Source organism: Sorex fumeus, unplaced genomic scaffold (genome assembly GCF_029834395.1).
Source record: "Sorex fumeus unplaced genomic scaffold, SorFum_2.1 ptg000098l, whole genome shotgun sequence".
Classification (NCBI taxonomy): domain Eukaryota; kingdom Metazoa; phylum Chordata; class Mammalia; order Eulipotyphla; family Soricidae; genus Sorex; species Sorex fumeus.
The window spans coordinates 60,233,661-60,253,978 of record NW_026606155.1 but is presented as its reverse complement, the minus strand read 5'-3'; the positions used below and the strand labels follow the sequence as shown (position 1 = coordinate 60,253,978).

The window sequence follows — 20,318 nt, the reverse complement described above, 5'->3', positions numbered from 1 at the left end:
TAAGTTTTCAATAAAGAACTTTCTTGGAATGAATAAAGGAAAAAGGAAAAGAGAGTTTTAATGAATCAGCAGCAGTTGGTTTGTTCAAAAGCTTATCTTAATATATTCAGAGTAGATGTTAATGCAAATAATCAATGCAATTTTATAAAAAACAAGGGTTTGCTCAGATATAACAAATAGGATTACTGTCAACAGCAGTATATAACTAACTATACTTTAAGTTTTAACTATAAAAAAGGCTGTGCGACCTCTTATTGTTTGGTGTTCACTCTCAGAGAAACCAGCAGGGTACCGAAAGTCTTCTGCCCGCATACATGCCTGACTGGGAACACCTGTAAAGGTGATTAGAGGTTGCCCTAAAAGCCTCCATTCCTCTCGAAGAGCCTGGCAAGCTACTGAGTATCACACACAGCAGAGCCTGGCAAGCTACCTGTGGCGTACTTGAGATGCCACAAACAGAGACAATGATGGTCCTCATTCCCCTGACCCTGAAAGAGTCCCCAATATGCCATCAGGCTAAACTAGCACATGACAGGGACAAATGGAGATGTTACTGGCGTCTGCTCGAGCAAATCGATGAACAATGAACGGGATGACAGTGACAGTGATACAGTGATATATTATTCATGGGCCTTAATTGATTTAAGGCTACTGTGTTTTTTAAAAATATAAAAATACTATCCTTTTTCTGTTATATCACAAAATTCATTTCTGAAGATATATTAATAGAATAAAACATTTTTTAGCTAATGCTAATATTTGTAGGGCTTTTCTATAATGAACATAAAAAACCTCATAAAAGTTATAACTGAATTCTTTCCAAGAAAGAACCATTGTTAAAAGACCAACCAATCAACTTACCTAAACTTAGAACATGCATACCTGGCTACTAAAATCAGGTGGTAAAGCTTGTGAAGACATTAATAAAGACTGTATTAATACTTTAGAGTTTAATTTTCAGAGAATTTTTGATGCAAATAAACTTGACATTATTGAGGAAATTTATTCAAGATTTACACATATGGTCTCAAGCTGTGAAAATTTCCAAATACAAATTTTCTTTAAATCTGTTAGTAACTTAGGGAAAGAACACACAAAACTATAACAAACACACACAGAACTGTAATATAAATGAATCCATTCTTTTGCTTTTTAAAATGAATCCATTCTTGATGGACAAAGCTAAGGATGACTAGAGGAACAAAACAGATTCATAATACAGAATCTCAATTTTATATGATAAATTATTTCTATAAAATACAGCCCAAACTTTTATCTAGTGCTATAAACAGAAAAGTCAACTTTAAAAAAACACTTACAAGGCTGGAGTGAATTGAAGAGTGAGTAAGGCACTTGTCTTGCATGTGGCCAATATCCCTGACCTCCCATATAGTCCCCCAAGGCCCACAGAATAGATCACTGAGCATAGAGTTAGGAGTAAATCCTGAGTGCTGTTGGATGTGACTCCCCAAACAAAAGGGTTTGTTGTCCAAACCTCCCTGACTAGAACAATGCAGGTTTAGTGGGGATTCTAAATAACTTTTTTCCTGAAAAGGGAGTGATAGACAAATAAGTGTTGGAACCTTTGATAGTGTAGTATCCTATTGACATGATTATAAAAAATTAAACCTCATCTTATTCTCAAGTAGAGGTAGGTATAATATCAAAAGCTTTCATAAAAAAATTTTTTTTGGCTTTTTGGGTCATACCCGGCGATGTTCAGGGGTTATTCCTGGCTCTGCACTCAAGAATCACTCCTGGCGGTGCTCAGGGGACCATATGGGATGCTGGGAATCGAACCTGGGTCAGCTGCGTGCAAAGCAAATGCCCTACCCGCTGTGCTATTGCTCCAGCCCCAAGCTTTCATAAATCTTATGGTGAAGTAGCAAAGGGGGGAAAGTGACCTCATACTGTCTCTTTGGAACTCAATACCAGCAAATGGATTAGAGTTCTGCAAGAGTTTTAGTGCTAAGTCACTGAGCCTAAAACGTCTTAAGGCTGCTACATAATTATGGCTTTGAATGAGAAGGAAGAGCAACTATTTCTTTTTGGGTCTTATTCACAAACTTAAGAAGTATATATTTAAAATGTTAATGCTGGGGCTGGAGTGATTGTACAGAGGGTAGAGCATTTGCCTTGTAAACAGCCAGCCCAGGTTCAATCCCCGGCATCCCATATGGAGAGCCCGTATTCTCTCTTGAATGTGTTACTCTTTCACTTTCTCTCCCTCCTTCCTCTTCCTAAAGCCCCCCAAATAAAATCTGTTTTAAAAACTTTTTTAAAAAAAGATAAAAATAACATAAAACGTTAATGCCAATCCTCAAAATTAATGAGTGACATACTTCTTAAAATCTTAACCACTGTTGATCTACTTGGGTAAATATAAATATGTATAGTTCCTGAGTTCAATTTGAATAAGCAGTCAATTTCCAGATGAATGAATGAGTAAGCTAATAATGTACTGTCACTGTCCTCCCGTTGTTCATCAATTTCCTGTTCATTGATTTGCTCGAGCGGGCCCAGTAACATCTCCATTGTGAGACTTCTTGTTACTGTGTTTGGCATACTGAATACTCTCGGTAGCTTGCCAGGCTCTCTGAGATGGGCAGAGGAATCGAACCTGGCTCGACCAGGCTGGCTGTGCACAAGGCAAACGCCCTACCACTGTGCTATCACTACAGCCCCATAATATACTATCGTGAGGAAATACAAATTTGTATAAAGTCATCTCTAGTTTCCTATTTTTACTGCTGTGGCACTTTTTTTGGAAGGGAGGTCAGTAAATTCCTTTGAATGCAACTAAATATTCTATTTTAAAAATAGAACTGCCTGGAGATAGAGTATAAGGGTGCTTGTCTGTACACAGATGACCCAAGTCTGAGTCCTGACACTGAATATGACCAGAAGTGACCACTGAATATATCCCTCATAAAAAAGAGTGTCTATAGAGATAATACAGAGGTTAAGGTGGTTGTCTTGTGCTTAGCAAGCTCTGGTTTGAATCCTGGCACCATATAAATTCCCCTAAGCACCTCAGTGCTCAGGAGTGATCCCGGAGCACAGAGCCAGGGGTAAGCCTTTCACCACTGGATATAGCCCCCAAACCCCAAACTCCCCTGAAATGCAAAAAAACCCCTTCATATTGACATCCAATTTGGCCCCCTAAGTGCCACCTAGAGTAATTACCGAGTGCAGAGCCAGAAGTAACCCCTGAGCATTGACAGGTGTGACACAAAAAAGCTAAAAACAAAACCCCTTCTCAAATTAGGCCACAGAAAGGATATCTAATAACGTGACAGAAAGACAACTCAAAAATTATACCAGGATATTTTGTGCCTAAAATATAAAATGACTAATTAAGCACAAAAAACATCATTTACTATTAGGGAAATTCAAGTAAAAATCACAAGACATCTCTTCATACCCACAAAGATAACAAATTATCAATTATCAAAAAAATAATACACTAAGTGATGGTGACGATATGAGCAAGCTGGAATCTCATACAATGTTGCTGAGAGTGCAAATGATACAGTCCCTATGAAGAAGTTCAGCAGTTTCTTAAAAAGTTAGGCAGAGAATTATCATATGACTGCATCTAAGACTTCTATTCCTAGATACAATCAGAAGGTGCTCAACTGATAATGGTTCAACTGATAAAGCTTTCCAACTTTACAATGGCACAAAGTCAGAGGTAATCAGTCAAACTTCCATCTCTTCTTGAACTTATGATACACAGTATGACATTCTCTCCTAATGCTTCGGAGGGGCAATGAATGAGCCACGGTTCCTTGTCAGCCACATGCTCACAAGGATAAACAACAAATACTCTGCAAACTGTTTCTCACTTTCAGTATAGCAGTTAATAAATTGCATGCTATAGTTAACACTTATTATAAAATAGGCACCTTATCAGATGATTTGGCTCAACTACAGGCTGAAGTGTAGAGCAAGGCTAAGTCAGAATGTTCATCAGGTCAGGTGTATTTAATATATTTTCAATTCATAACTTAAAGTGAATTGATCAGTACACAAACCCATGTATGAAGTAATGTATATACGTAATACATCATATACTTATAGTCACCATATATATATGTATAACTAAAAAGTGGATTCAAACAGAGCCCTGTACACCATTATTGCAGCATTATTCATTGCAGCATTATTTATAATAGCCAGAGGTTAATAATATCAAAACATGATAGTCATATTAATGGTATATTGTCACAACAAGGAAATGATTTCAAACTTTGTCTAATCTTATTCTAAAGTACATATATATATTTTTTTTTTCTTTTTCTTTTTGGGTCACACCCGGCGATCCTCAGGGGTTACTCCTGACTCTGCACTCAGAATTACTCCTGGCGGAGCTCGGGGTACCATATGGGATGCTTGGGAATTGAACCCAGGTCGACCGCGTGCAAGGCAAACGCCCTACCTGCTGTGCTATCACTCCAGACCCTCAAGTACATTTTTATTGGGATGTAATGTCAATGGCTCTATCATACACGACAACATGAATGTAATGAAAATTTATACTAAGTGGGGCCGAAGAGAAAGTACAGGGGTTAAAGTGCCTGAATTGTATTCTACCAATCTCAGTTTAAATCGCTGGCTCTACACAATGATATGCCAGGCCTCACTCCCAAGCACAGAGAAGCAGGAGTCACTCTGAGTACCACAGGGTGTGGCCTCAAAAGAAAATTTTTAAAGAAGAACACATATACTAAATAAAATGCTCCAGACATAAATATTGTAACTTTCACTTTGTAGGCAAATTCACAGATAAAAATCAAATTAGGGGTCACTAAGGAATGGAGAAAAGAACAAGCAGAAAAGTATTCTTTAATGAGTACAGAGGTTCTGTTTTAGGTGTTGCAAAAGTTTCACCAGTGGTGGTGATATATGTACAACCCTGTGAATGTAATATCACTGAACTGTCTACTTGAAATTGCTAAAATGACAAATATGTTACATATATTTTAGCATAAATAATTCCATAAAAATACAGTTGATAAATTTGAGCACTGAGGCTTAATTCTAAATATACTGCTTTAGTACATCTGACTGACTTATGACCTACCTGATGCTTGACAAATTTTCCAGTTTTTGTTTTTGTGCCATACCCAGTGATGCTCAAGGATTACTCCTGGCTCTGCACTCAGGAATTACTCCTGACAGTGCTTGGGGGATTATATGGGATGCTAGGAATTAGATCTAAGTTGGCTGTGTGCAGGGCAAACCCCCTACCTGCTGTAATATCTCTCTCATCCATCCCTTGACAAATTTTCTTACTTTGAATTTTTACTTCTCAATGATATAAGAATATGATTATCTACCCTAGGTAAAGGGCTGGAACGATAGCACAGCGGGTAAGGCGTTTGCCTTGCAAGTGGCCAACCCGGGTTCGATTCCTCCATCCCTCTTGGAGAGCCCGGCAAGCTACCAAGAGTATCCCACCCGCACGGCAGAGCCTGGCAAGCTCCTTGTGGCATATTTGATATGCCAAAAACGGTAACAACAAGTCTCACAATGCAGACATTACTGGTGTCCACTTGAGCAAATCGATGAACAATGGGAGTGCTACAGAGCTACCCTAGGTAAAATGTTTTGAAGAATAAACAGAACAGGGGCTGGAGAGATAGCACAGAGGGTAGGGCGTTTGCCTTGCACGCGGCCGACCTGGGTTCAAGTCCCAGCATCTCATATGGCCCCCTGAACACCGCCAGGAGTAACTCCTGAGTGCAGAGCCAGGAGTAACCCCTGTGCATGGCCAGGTGTGACCCAAAAAGAAAAAAAAAAAAAGAAAAAACAGAACATAATGCATAGGGGTGCCGTTATACAACATAACTCATAGAAAATGGATAATCCTTTTACTTCAACTCACCTACTGAAACATGATAAAATCCAAATTTTTGTCTTGTTGGCAGAGAGCAGTCTAGAAGTAAATGTCTTACTCATTTAAGTTGGAGAAGTAATAGAAATAACAGATTTGAATATCACTATAGCGGTAGGGCGTTTTCCTTACAAGCGGCCAACATGGCTGACCCAAGTTCGATTCCTCCACCTCTCTTGGAGAGCCCGGCAAGCTACCGAGAGTATCTCGCCCGCACAGCAGAGCCTGGCAAGCTACCCGTGATGTGCCAAACACAGTAGCAACAAGTCTCATGGACGAGACGTTACTGGGCCCGCTCAAGCAAATCGATGAACAATGGGAGGACCGCGACCGTGATGTTGAAGATCACTATACTTTACTGTTTCTGGAATCTCAGGATACATTAGAGAAATCTACAAACAACTAAAGCATTTTATGACGATAATCTAGAGTAAAGACTCATGTTTCGAGAGCCAGAGAGAGAGAGAGAACTCAACAGGCTGAGTACATGCTTTTTGCATGTTGGAGGCCTGAATTTTACTGCTTGTATCATATGGTCCCCCAGAGTACTTAGTGACTCCAAAACATAGAATTGATAGTAGTAACTCCTGAGCACCATCACAAGTGGCCCACAAACTAAAACTTTGTGAATGACTAGAAAGAACATAAGGAGAACGATGTAGAGTCTTAGGAATCTGGTAACAGTGCAGTAACTTTGCAATCCAAAAGCATAAACATTACCTCTATTGTAACCATATTACCTCAACAGTAAAACACATATACATATTTTTTAAATCTGTGAATAAACTGATCATCTGTTTTTTCCAATATAAAGCATCTTTCCTAAGTACCTATTTTCAAAGACTAAGACCCAGCCTACTTAGGCTGGAAATTATGACAGATTAAATGAAGCCCTAGGGCTTTATTTACAATTTACAGTTACACTTTCTAATTGTTCAAAGTGGTACACATGGGATTGGTCAATGGTTTGCTCTAAAAGCTTTACATAATAGATAACTATTACTGGTGTTCTGACTTAAATATTTTTGTACTTTAGGTGACAAATTAATTACAAAACATGTAGGCAGATTAAATTCAAATGTAAAGGAAGGGAAAATGCACTAAAGAGCTGAATATAGGGGGTTAAGCCAAAGAATCTAAACATTCCTCATCTTAAAGCACATCAAAAAATTAGAAAGACATATTAATATTACCATCAAACATCTTTAAATAATGATAAAAAAAATGGGGCGGGGAGCAGGTGATGCTTAGGGGTCACACCTGGTGGTATTTAGAGGACCATATGTGGGTGCTGCTACAGCTGCAGGCATGATAAAATGCCTTAACCCTTGTACTAGCTTTCTGGTCCATAAATCATTTCAAAGTGAAAAAGATAAATAAATGTCACTGTACTTAAGCTTCAATTAAAAAAAAAAATTTTTTTTTTTTCCTCGTGGGGGACACACCTGGCAGTGCTCAGGGCTTACTCCTGGATCAGTCTGGGAAGGGCTTTGAGGATTAGAGTCAGCTGTGTGCAAGGCAAGCGTCCTACCAGTTATACTACAGCTCCAATCCCTAAAAAAAAATTTAAGTATAAAATCTGTGTTTAAAGCATCCAATCCCTAAAAAAAAATTTAAGTATAAAATCTGTGTTTAACCCCTCAAGACTCATCTGATATTTAACTACGCTTATTTAAAGATGGCAATCTAATAAAGTACAAAAACCAAATTAACCACTGTAACGGTTAATGAACATTTATTATCCTCTAATTTTACAAATACCTACTAATTTTTACACCAAGCCTTGTATTCAATGGGAAACAGATAAAAGTTTAGAGAGAAGAGAGGTGCCTGCCATAGAGGCAGACTGGGGTTGTGGGGTGGCTTGAAGGGATGGGAGGGAAACTGAGGATCCTGGTGCTGGAAAATTACACTGGTAGAGGGATGGGTGTTGAAACATTGTATGACTAAAATACAATCATGAACAATTTTGTAATGTTCTATCTCACAGTGATTCAATAAAAAAGTAAATAAATAAAAAGAAAGACAAGAAGGGCTGGGGAAAAAAGCATTTTTATATCTGAGATGCCTACAGGTGGAGACAGAACAGAACAGAGGAGCAAGAATTTAGATTGCTTTTGTGAAAAATAAAGAAGGAAGTTAAAACATGTAAAAGGACTTTCATTTAGTTGGGGACTTATGTGACATTTAAAATTTACCTGTGTTAACCACCTTAGTTTCGTGTGACTTTTCTCTAAGAGCACATAGCTAATGTAGGCCTCTAAATTTCAGATTATAATTTCTTAAACATAGGGACGAGAAAATGAATTAATATACAGTACAGAATTAATTTCCTCAAGTAAATATAACTGTAATAGTTTAAATGAATGAAGAAAGCTTCAGTGTCCTTTAAGCAACTGAGAAGTTTTCTCTAGACATGTTTTAATTTTTTGAATTCTAATACATGTTGAGTGATAATTGTTTGTACTTCAGTTAACTCCAAAACAGAAGGAAGAGAGTAAAGAAATAGTTTAATGGGATTTAGTTATCCAACCTGGTAAACCTTTGAAAAATAAAGAAAAATTACTTACCCATTTTGAAAAGAGCTGCTTTGTGTTTCTGAGTCATCACTATCACTGATAATAATAGTTTCTCCATCTATACTGCTGACATGTCCATTAGCAAAACCATTTTGATGTGATGGAGGAAGAACTTCCAAAATCCTACACTGTAACCTGAAAGAAAATGGCATATTTAAGAACTGGCGAGATAGTATAGGGGATGAGGTGATTGCCTTGCATACTGGTGACACTTGGGACACTTGCATACAGGTAACCCCAGCAGTGCATATAGTCATCCAAGCACTGCCAGAGGTCACTCTTGGGCACAGTCAGGAATAATCCTTGAGTACTGCCAGGTCCGGCTCAAGTCCCTTTCCCAATGGCCCATTTAAAAATGAGAATCACTTAATATTTTATAATCAAACATTTTGGAACAATCTATTTTAAATAAATAAAAAGCTACTGCCTTGATAGAAACAGGACAACTGATACCAAGGAAAGTGTCTTACTTCCTGTACTACCTCTCTGGCCTCTACAAAACTATTTGACAGATCAATTTATCATTAAGTAATCTATGAGTTCATTTACTTAGGGGGGGGGGGGTTGGGGAACTCCTGATGGTGCACAGGGGACCATGCAGAGTTGGGGATTGAACATGGAGCCTCCACATGCAAACATGTGCTCAGACCTTCAAGCCATATCCCTAGTCCTCAGCAATTATATTTTTTGGTATGGAGAAGGGCTTCCCAAGTAGTATTCAGGGCTCTAGGGGTCTCTTTCAATAATCTCGATCAACCTGGATGGTGGTTCAATGGGCTAGAGGATGTGGTACTGCTCAGGTCCTGCTGTGCTGGGGATTACAGGCGCCTCCCCAGGGGTCCTCAGGGGTCTTCAGGGTTATACCTAGAGACAGATGCTCAGGGGACCATGAACATTTTCTGATAGAAAAGATACCAATTTAAGCACCCTAACTTCCTTTTTATTATCAAATCTTGCCTCCCCAAATGCCCATGTTCCTATGCCAGAAGATTATTTTCCATCTTTAACCCTCTTTCTTAACCTGTTTCATCATTTTATCCTTCTATGGTTTTGTTGTTCTCCAATAAGACAAAGACAAATCAGTGACCTAGAAAGCTCTTATCCACCTCCAGCTTTCTAGAGACATCAAGGCATGAGTCTTTTCTCCTTACCCCCAATCGTCAAAAGAATCAGGCACTGCTGAAGTCATATTTCATTTTAATAATATGGACAATCTCTATGTAATACAGCAAAACCAGTTAAGAGAATAGTTCATAGTAATATAGATTCACATCAGTAAATTAAAAGTCTCAAACAATTTAACCCTCATCTGTAGAGATTAGAAGGAACAAAATCAAAATTCAGCAGAAGAAAATAACATAAAAATGAAATATAAATAAATGGAAATAAAAAATTCAGTACACAGGGTCAACAGAACCAAGAGCTCAAAGAGTTTAACCCTATAGCTGAAGAAATTAGAAAGAATAAAATCAAAATTTAGCAGAGAAAGTAACAGAACAAAGCAGAAATAAATGGAACTAAAAAATTCGATTATACAGAGTCACTGAAACCAACAGCTGGTTCTTTAAAATAAAAAAAAATCAATAAAGTTGAGGTGCTAAGATAACATAGTCGTTAGGGCTATGTTTTACATGTGCCCAACAACAGGGTTTGATCCCCAGCATCACTGGCCCTCTGAACACTGCTATGTTTGACCCTGGATGTCCTGAGCACCGCTTGACAGGTCCCTTCAAAATAGGAATAAAGTTGACAAACCCCTCACTAGACTCACAAGAAAAAGGGAAGAAAACTCTAATGAAAAGAAATCAGAAACAAAAGAGGTAAATTTACAACTGATGCTATAGAAATACAAAGAATAAGAATATTATGATAACTGACACACAAATAAATTAGACAACCTAGAAGAAATGACCATATTTAATTTGTGTATTTATTGAATTTTTTGCCATATTTTTAGAACCACACAATCTTCCAAAAGTAATCTGGGAGGAAACAGAAAACTTGAACAGACCTATTACAAGGATGGAAATCAACTGTAATTTAAAGACTTCCAAAGAACAGTATTGCTGCTAGACATATTCAAAGAATATGAAAACATGAATTACGAAGGTTATTTGCACCCCTATGCTCATAGCAGAATTATTCATCATTTGTAGTTACCTAAGTAATCAATGACAGATATTCAATAAAATACTATTTTGTCATTAAAAAAATAGAACTTAATGGGCCAGAAAGATAGTTCGGGGTGAAAGCACTATTTCTTGCATGTGTTGACCCTGTCACTATGTGTGGTTTCCCCAAGAATTGCCAGGAGCGATTCCTGAGCAGAGACAGAGTAAGCCCTGAGCACTGCCCACGATGGCCTAAAAACAAATAAGAAAGGCAATTTGTCCAGTACCATCATTCAAGTAGTCATCTCAAACCATAAACAAATTCTGTTATATTGTGGGCATTCAAAAGATTTCCTGTTCACTCACCAGTCCCATTCTCCAAAAGAATTTCATTCTTCCCATACCCCACTTATCCCCCTAAATGGCTATCATACTCCTACAAGACTCTTGGCCAGAGTTGGTTGACATCATGCAAGCACCTTTGTTGTGTGTCAAAATATCTTTTTCTCCCTCCAAGAGTGATTCCTGAACATAGGACCAGTAATAAGCCCTGAGCATCACTGAGGTTTACTCCAAAAAACAAACAAACAAAAACCCAAAAATATCTTCTTCAAGATTTTAAAAACTGAAATCTAGGCAGTAAAAACCCATTCCTTTCACAATCATGACGTGTGTTAGATACAAAATTCTGATCCTAACAGTTCCTACCACATGGAACAGACCTGTGTGCCATGCATGAAAGAGCAAGAGGGAACCAAGTGACTGTAGAGCAGTAGGGCATTTTCTCTGCATGCAGTCGACCCAGGTTCAAACTCCATATGGCTCTCTGAATCTTCCAGAAGGGATCCCTGAGTGCAGATTCAGAAGGAGGCCCTGAGCACAGCTGGATATGGCCCCCAAACCAATAAATAAAGGGCTGGAGCGATAGCACAGCGGTAGGGCGTTCGCCTTACAAGCGGCCGACATGGCCGACCCGAGTTCGATTCCTCCGCCCCTCTCGGAGAGCCCGGCAAGCTACCGAGAGTATTCGATATGCCAGACACAGTAACAACAAAGTCTCCAATGGAGACGTTACTGGGCCCGCTCGAGCAAATCGACGATCAACGGGAGGGCCTTTAATTGGGGGGAATAGAAAGAATGAAGGGGGAGGAGGGAGGATAGTAAAAGCAACCAGTTCTCTTATTCCTGTTCTTCATACTTGCTATATTTTACTCATCTCAAGTTTATTGCTCAATCAATTCTTTGATTAAATAAACTGGTAAGTCCTTTTTTTTTTGTCTAGTGTGTTTCAAAAAAATACTCTGTCACAGTGAAAATAAAATCATGCAAATCTAATTATAAGCAATATGGAGTTAACTCATTTTGAGAAGATGTTGGATTGTTATAAAATAATAGCACTTATTTGCGCGAGCGGACCCAGTAACGTCTCCATTGCAGACTTTGTTGTTACTGTGTTTGGCATATCGAATACGTCACAGGGAGCTTGCCAGGCTCTGCCGTGGGGGCGAGATACTCTCAGTAGCTTGCCGGGCTCTCCGAGAGGGGCGGAGGAATCGAACTCGGGTCGGCCATGTTGGCTGCGTGCAAGGCAAACGCCCTACCGCTGTGCACTAACCCAAAAGACTGGAGTGCATGTTTTGCCTGCAGAAGGTCCACGTTCCATTCTTGGCACTTCGTGGGTTCCCTTGCTAGCACTTCTAGGGGTGACTCTGGGTATAGAGTAAGTAATAGCCACTGGGTACGGCACTAAAACAAATAGAAAGCACTTGTTTGCATTGTGAACACTTGAATATATGCTAATACTCTGTTTTGAGAGAACATCTTTAGTATCTCCTATAGTATATAATACTGTCTTAAGCATGGAAAAATTAGGATCATGAATTTTCTATTTTGTTTAAGCACTATAAACAAAAAGAAGTAAATTTTGTAAAAAGTAAATGCTCAACGTTTAAGAATTAACAAGATGTGCACTATGTGAGTGAATCCAAAGGGCTCTAGGCATTTTATCTTTCTCCTTCATTCATTTCCTCTCACTTTGGAACTTACACAGGTTCAGTTAAAAGCAGCACATACAATTTGCTCGTAAACCAGAAGGGAGAGTGGGGGCACATTAGCATTAATTTTACTGAAATAAAAAAAGTAAGACAATACTACAATTTGGATAACCTACATGAAAAGGACAAATCCTTAGAAACACAAAAAATCAAGAAAAAACAACAAATATAAATAACTAGTGAGGAGATTGAATCAATAACTAAAAAAAACCTCTCAAGAATTTATTGGTGTGATTAATGGTCATGATCCAGACACTCACAAATAAATCTCGGGAGAGATCAACAAGCTGCAGAGATTTCTCCGGACTCCAAAGTCACTACCCATTTGAAAATTTAACTCCATCTGTATCACCCTATTTAAATTTTTAGAATTCCTGGAGTGACATCTTATACTCTATGCCACTGATATACTAGGAGTAGCATACCATATTGGATGGGGTTTAAAGTAAAACTAATCTCAATTAAAAAAAAAATTAGCACACAAGGTTCAACCTTTAACAGCATGTTAAGTAAATCTCATACAAGGGCTTAATGGTTCAAGGCTGAGATACAACAATCTTCACAGCTTTCTTCTAAGGAAGTTTTTTTTAAAATTATTTTTAGCGGATTATTCATAACAAACAATACAAAATAATTATTTAGGGCCTGATATTGGGGCAGGCTTGGATAGTGGTCGGGAAAATTCTAAATATTGGTAGGGGGAAGGGATTGGTGGTGGGATTGGTGGTGGGATTGGTGTTGGAACACTGAATGTAATAAGTCACTGTGAACAACTTTATAAAAATAAAATTTTTACAAAGCAAAAGAAACTGATTTATTGGTGAATTCTACCAAATAGAGAAATATTTCGAGTTCTTCTAAACATCATTCCATAGTTGAACATTTCTCAACTCATTCTGTAAGACAATCATTATAGAGAAAAAAGACATGGCAGAACATACCTTCTATTTCAGAAATTAAAGCTTAACAAATAATCCAATTTTAAAAGGGCAAAAAGCCTGAATAGATATTTAAACAAACAAACAAACAAAAGAGGTAGGGGCAGAGAGATATAGGACAGTGTAGGGCGCTTGCCTGCCAGGAGTGATCCTTGAGTGGAGAGCCAGGAGTAAGTTCTGAGCACTCCTGAGCACTACCCCCTCAACCCCCCCAAAAGTACAAATAGCAATAAACACGTGAAAAAGTGTTCAGCATTAGTCATAAGAGAAATGACTATATATCATTTATATATTATATAAATAATATATATTATATCTTATTGATAAGGTATTACTTGTATTAATAAGACAGCTTTTATTAAACAACAAAAAGAAAAATAAGGAGTATTGGGGAGGATGTAGAGCAAATGGAACACTATGAAGCTGCTGTTGAGGTGGTTCCTTAAATAATTCTACTGCCATAGAAGTGCATGATCATGCAAACATTGCACGATCATCCTATTATAGGGTCCACTTCTAAGTATATATAATCCCAAAAGTTCTGGGCTGGAAAGATAGCTCAATGTCTAAGTAACTGCCATGCATTGCAGGAGACCCAGGTTGGATCCCCAATAATGCATGATTACCCTGAAAATCACCAGGAGCAACCTCTTAGTACAGAGCTGGAGCAGTCCCTGAGTACTGCCAAGAGTAGCAACAAAAACAAACACATACACACCAAAAAGAATGAAATTCAGATAAACCAAAAAGAATGAAATTCAGATATACACTTCAACAATAATTTTTTTTTGGGGGGGGGGGGGCAGTTGACACCCAGCAATGCTCTGGATCAAATTGGTATTAGCCACATATGAGGTAGTCCTCCTGTACTATCTTTGGCCCTCTTAACAAGGAACTTTAAAACCATTATACTTTGGAGTCAAAAATGTGGCTCAGTGTTAGAGAACACGATAAGGCTCTGGATTTGAGTGCTGGCAACCACAAAGAACAAAATGAAACACTATATAAACCAAGTTCCAAAGGACAAATATTCTAAAAACCCATTTATATGAAGTGTCTAGACTAGGAAAATTCAGAGACAGGAAGTAGAGTAAAGGTTACCAGGGGCTGGGGCAAGTAGAGCAGAAATGGTGAGTTAATGCCTAATCAGTACAGTTTCTCTGTGGGATGATGAAAGAGTTCTGAAAATAGCAGTGATGATTACACAATACTGTGAATGTACTTAATGACAATGAATTATATTCTAAAAATGATTAAAATAGTAAAATTGGTCATTTTTATCATACGGCAATCAAAAGTTTTTGTGCTTGTTATCAGTAAAGTTTAAGAAAACTCAATAGTCAAGGAAATGGTGTCAACAGAACAGCAGGCTGACTTATAACACTGGCTGATAGAAATAAACCAGTATTTCTAAAGAGAAACAGCTACAGGAAATCATATAAGAACCTGTTAGGAAATCATGTGGTCTAATGATTAAAAAAAAGGCTCTATAATTTAGTGTCATGAACTATGAAAAATAGGAAAATAGTAAAATGGACCCACTTTTGAAAGACCTAGATATTACCTCCAGGGATCAGATTTTTCAGGATTCCATGAGGTGATGAAGGAAGCTCTTCGGTGAACCTATGACGTTATTCACATTAGAAAGAGAGAGGCTTTGCTGGCTGAGTCTAGGTGAATGTCCAAAGCCATGATGAGGCTTCTTCTTCAAGCCTGTGTTCTCCCTTGAACATATTGAACACTTGCTTGTCTGTTTCTTTGTTATACTTTGGAGTAGCCTGGGTTCTTTCTTAAGCAAGTACTTCTCACTTTCTCTCCCCTCCCATTTTTTCTAAATAATTTTCAATAAAAACTATCTTGCTTAAAAAACCAAACCAAACCAACCAAAACCCACTACCAACTAAAACAAACAAACAAAAAAAAACAAAACAAAGTTGTGATGGTGGACAGAGATGGTCATAAGGAAAAAACAAAATAGGCAGAACATTCCAAAATTTGGGTCTCAAAAGTGTTTTCAATGATATGGTCCTAGTGGCATAAACAACAGAATCAAAAATAAATGGGAGTGCACCAAATCTAAGAGTTTCTGCATGACAAAGAATCATCGGCTGAAACTAAAAGACAGGGCCTGGAGAGATAATACAGTAGGAAGAGCACTTGCTTTGCATGTGACAATCCCGGGTTTGATCCCCAGCATCCCATATGGCTCACCAAGCACCACCCAGGAGTGATTCCTGAGCGCAGAGTCAGCAGTAACCCTTGAACATTGCTAGGTGTGAGCCAAAAACAAACGCATAAATAAAAAGATAAAACTAAAACACATCCAACTGTATGGAAGAAAACTTGCATTCAACATATCAAATAAAGGGTTGATATCTAAGATACAAAGATCAACAACAACAAAAAATGCAAAAACTCTATCAAAAAATAGAAGGCAGAAAGAAGAGAAACTGAGATGACCACTAGGGACATGAGAAAGCACTCACTGTCATTGTCACCGTCCTCCCATTCATCGATTTTCTCCAGCGGGCTCAGTACGTCTCCATCATGAGACTTTGTTGTTACTGTGTTTGGCATATCAAATACGTCACGGGTAGCCTGCCAGGCTTTGCCGTGTGGGCAAGATACTCTTGGTAGCTTGCTGGGCTCTCCGAGAAGGGCGGAGGAATTGAACTCGGGTTAGCCATGTTGGCTGCGTGCAAGGCAAACGCACTACCCGCTGTGCTATCGGTCCAGCCCGAGAAAGCACTCATCATCAAATATGATCAGGGAACTCTAAATCAAGATGACAATGAAATCTCTCACACCAGTGAAAATGGCATATATCAAAAAAAAAAAGTATGTGTGTGTGTGTGGGCGGGGGGAACAGGAGCTGGAGAGATAGTACAATGAATAGAGTGCTCTCCTTGCATGAAGCTAATCCAGGTCCAATTCCTGGTACCCCATATAGTACCATAATTCTCTTCAGGAATGATCCCTGAGTGAAAAACCAGGACTAAACCCTGAGTACCACTGGGTGTGGCAAAAAAGAAAAAAAAGCAAGAAAAAAATAACAAAAATATACCAAACCCACCAACTGGGAACAATGATTGTTGGTGGAGATATGATGAATAAGGAACTCTAATTCACAGACCCAATTAACACTGAAAGCATGAGATCTGAACTACAATAATCAAATTGAAAAGGAAGCAGGTTGGTGGTGGGAGGAAACCTGGGCCCACTGGTGGAAGGATGTTGACACTGGTGGTGAGACTGGTGCTGGAACACTGTATACTTGAAACTCAATAATGAATAACTTTACAAATCATGTTGCTTTCATTTAAAATATTTTAAATAAATTACATATAATAAAAATTATAGTCATTACTCCCTGCAGACTCACATTCTTCTATAAATAATATTTTTTATTATCTTTAGAGACAATAAAAATTGCTTTTTTTTTTGGTTGTTAACTTTATTGGTTCACTGCGAAATCACAAAGTTTATGATCTGGTTTCGGACATAACATGTTTCAACCCCAATCCCTTCACCAGTATCTATTTCCCTCCAACCAATGCCCTCCCCACAATCTTCCATCCCTTTTGCCTCATACCCACCAGCCTGCCTCTATGAGACACACTATTTTTTTTATGTTTTTGCATTGTGCTTTATAGTTCTGTAATGATAAGATTTCATGCATAACACTTTACCACCTTTCAGCAACATCTCCTGGTTGAACACTTGCTCCCCTATAGTTGTAGTCCACCATGTACTCTTGCCCACCCCCCACCAAATGATATGCTTTGTACTGAAGACCAATTCTTGTGCTCTTTTCATTGTTCTTTCATTTTCTTTGGGCATTAATTATTCCACCACTATGTTTCTATAATCCTGCTTATAAAAGAGATACTCTGTGTGAGTCTCTCTCCCTCTGACTAACATTACTCAGCATGATACTCTCCAGTTTCATCAATGCAGAAGGAAATTGCATGATCTTATTTTTTCTTATAGCTGAGTAATATTCCATTATATACACGTACCACAGTTTCTTTATCCAGTTATCTATTCTTGGACAGATACTAGGGCTGTTTCCAGATTTTGGCTAATGTGGACCGTGCTACAAGAAACATAGGGGTGTCATTGTCTTTTTTCCATTTTGTTTTTGGGCCCTTGGGATATATTCCAAGAAGTTGAATTGCTGGATCAAATGAAAGCTCAATTCTAGTAGTTGTTGGGCTTTTGTTTGTTTTTTAAAGGAATATCCATATTATTTTCCGGGAAGGCTGAACAAACTTTGCTTTCTTAACTTAAGTAATATTCCATTGTAACATTACATAAATGTTAAGTGCTATTCATTAAAAGTCAACACATGTGTAACACCTGAACACAGAATCAGGAGTAAGCCCTGAACACAACTGGGTGTGGTGCCAACCCCCTCTTCCAAATAAAATAAAATTCAATGCACCCAGGTACTATATTAAGTTTACCACTAAGAGGGCTGGAAAGATAGTATATGGGGTAAAGCAATTACCTTGTAGGCAGCTGTCCCATCCCCAGCATCATATATGGTCCTGAGCTCAGAAGTGACTGCAGGGGTCACTTCTGAGCACAAAGACAGGAATAGCTCCTGAGCACCACCAGGTGTGGCCAAAAACAACAAAGAGGCTTACTACTAAAAGTCCAGTTCATTCCTTCACTATGCATCATACTTACCCACTGGGGGAAAAATGTTTTTTGGACCAGACCTGGTCCAAAAGCCCTGGTGCTCAGTGCTTACTCTTGACTCTGTGCTCAGGGATCACTGTGGGTGGAGCTCAAAAGACCATATAGGATGCTAGGGATCCAATCCAGGTTAGTCATATGCAAGATATAACCCTCCTGTACCAGCCCCTCAAATTTAAAAAAAAAATTTTAGTAACAACAAAAATCAATATATTGACAGAATAAATGACCAGAGGCAGAGGCAGAAAGATTCTAACTTAATTTTTTTTTTTGGGAGGGGCGGGAGTCTGGGCCACTCCCAGTAATAACACGGCTGTGCTTCCCTGTCAGGTCCTGAGGATGCGGTACTCAAGAATCTCCAGGGGCACACTTGGCAATGCTCAGAAGGCCAGGTGGTGTTAGGGATGAACCAGGCTGGATTCATGCAAAGCATACACACAAACCCTGGTACTATCTCCCCAGTACTCCAGTTTATCTTGATAAAATGTAAACATCCATTTAATGACCAATCATGAAACTTACTTGTATTAAGGTAATTTTCATTCAACTTGAATATTATTGACACTATCAAATATATGCACACTAGCTAAGAGACGTATCTATGCTCTCTTATCTTACTCAGTCCTTTATTGGTTTTTCACACATATCACTTATCTTAGGCACACAAACTTGTATGTGTAGTTTTTAAAGATAAAGAATTTTGGGGCTTCTGGTCAAAGTGATAGTGCAGTAGGTAGGGCAGTTGTCGTGCACATGGCCAGCCCTGGCACCTCATCTGGTCCCCCAACCAGCCAGGAGTATTCCCTAAGTACAGAGCCAGGGGTAAACCCTGGGCACCGCTGGTCATGGCCCGAAATACTAAACCAACCAACCAAACAAACAAGCAAGCCCCACAGAATTTTGGGGCTACCTAGTACAGAGGGTTAGGGAGGCTGCCTTGCACATAAATCTATCAGGTTCATTCCCATCCCCCCATGTGATCCCTTGAGCACTGCCAGGAGTGTTTCCTGAGTGCAGAGCCAGGAGCAAGTTAGTAAGCAAGAGAACTGGACTTTTGTAGAGAGTTTGCCACAGTGGCAGGAGGGGGTTTAAGACAGGAAAGGCACCACTATGACAATGACAGGGGAAAGTGGTCAATCTGGTTGGGAACTGGGTGCTGAAAGGGGGTAAACTGATATGCATGATAATACTTTCAGTATTGCAAACCAGTGTCTTAAAGGGAAAAACTAGAAGGTAAAAAGTGCCTGCCAGAGGCGAGCTAGGGCAGTGGGAGGGAAACTGGGGACACTGGTGGAGGGCAGTGAAGGGATTGGTGTTCAATCATGTACACCTAAAAGTTAATCATGAATAACTCTGTAACTTGGTAACTCACAGTAAGTCAATACATTTTTTAAAAAAAGAGTTATTTTACTTATATTGCTTTTGGGGTCACACCCAGCGATGCTCAGGGGTTGCTTCTGGTTCTGCACTCAGGAATTACTCCTTGCCGTGCTCGGGGGACCATATGGGATGCTGGGAATCGAACCCGGGTCGGGCCGCGTGCAAGGCAAACACCCTATCCGCTGTGCTATCACAACAGCCCCCATGGCTTTGTATATATTTTAAGTACTAAGAATAAATCCTATTAGCTTCAATAAAGAAGATTATAATTTTTTTCATCCTTGGAAATTGTTCCAGAGAGATAGAACAAATTAAAAACAAAACCAAAACTTGGTCACCTCCTCAATGCCTGCAGTCACCTATTATAGCCACTAGGTCGCATACTTTCATCTACAAAGTATTTGAAAGAAAAACTTAAGTACAGAAGTAAAATAATTATGTCACCTTCTGATATGTACAATGGTACAATGGTTAAGAATTTAAATAGAAGGGGAACGTATTTAAATACTAGAGCTGTTTCCTTTCAAACTGATTAGAAGCTGTCAACCTTTAAATATAACCTACCTCACTTTTTGAGCGAATGACAAAAAGCTTGAACCTAGCCACACAGATACAACAGTCTTGTGTCCTGACACTGATCAAAAACTATAAAATAC

General features: G+C 38.8%; 1 protein-coding gene across 4 annotated transcripts in view; it reads right to left on the bottom strand.

Moving 5' to 3' along the window:
* Positions 1 to 20,318, bottom strand: part of BAZ1A (bromodomain adjacent to zinc finger domain 1A) — an 86,284-nt gene that overhangs the window by 43,258 nt on the left and 22,708 nt on the right. For all 4 annotated transcript variants that reach the window (XM_056134303.1, XM_056134304.1, XM_056134305.1 and 1 more), the window contains one exon: positions 8,470 to 8,613. In XM_056134303.1, coding sequence (XP_055990278.1) covers positions 8,470 to 8,613 — 144 coding nt within the window. The remainder of the gene's footprint in view (positions 1 to 8,469; positions 8,614 to 20,318) is intronic.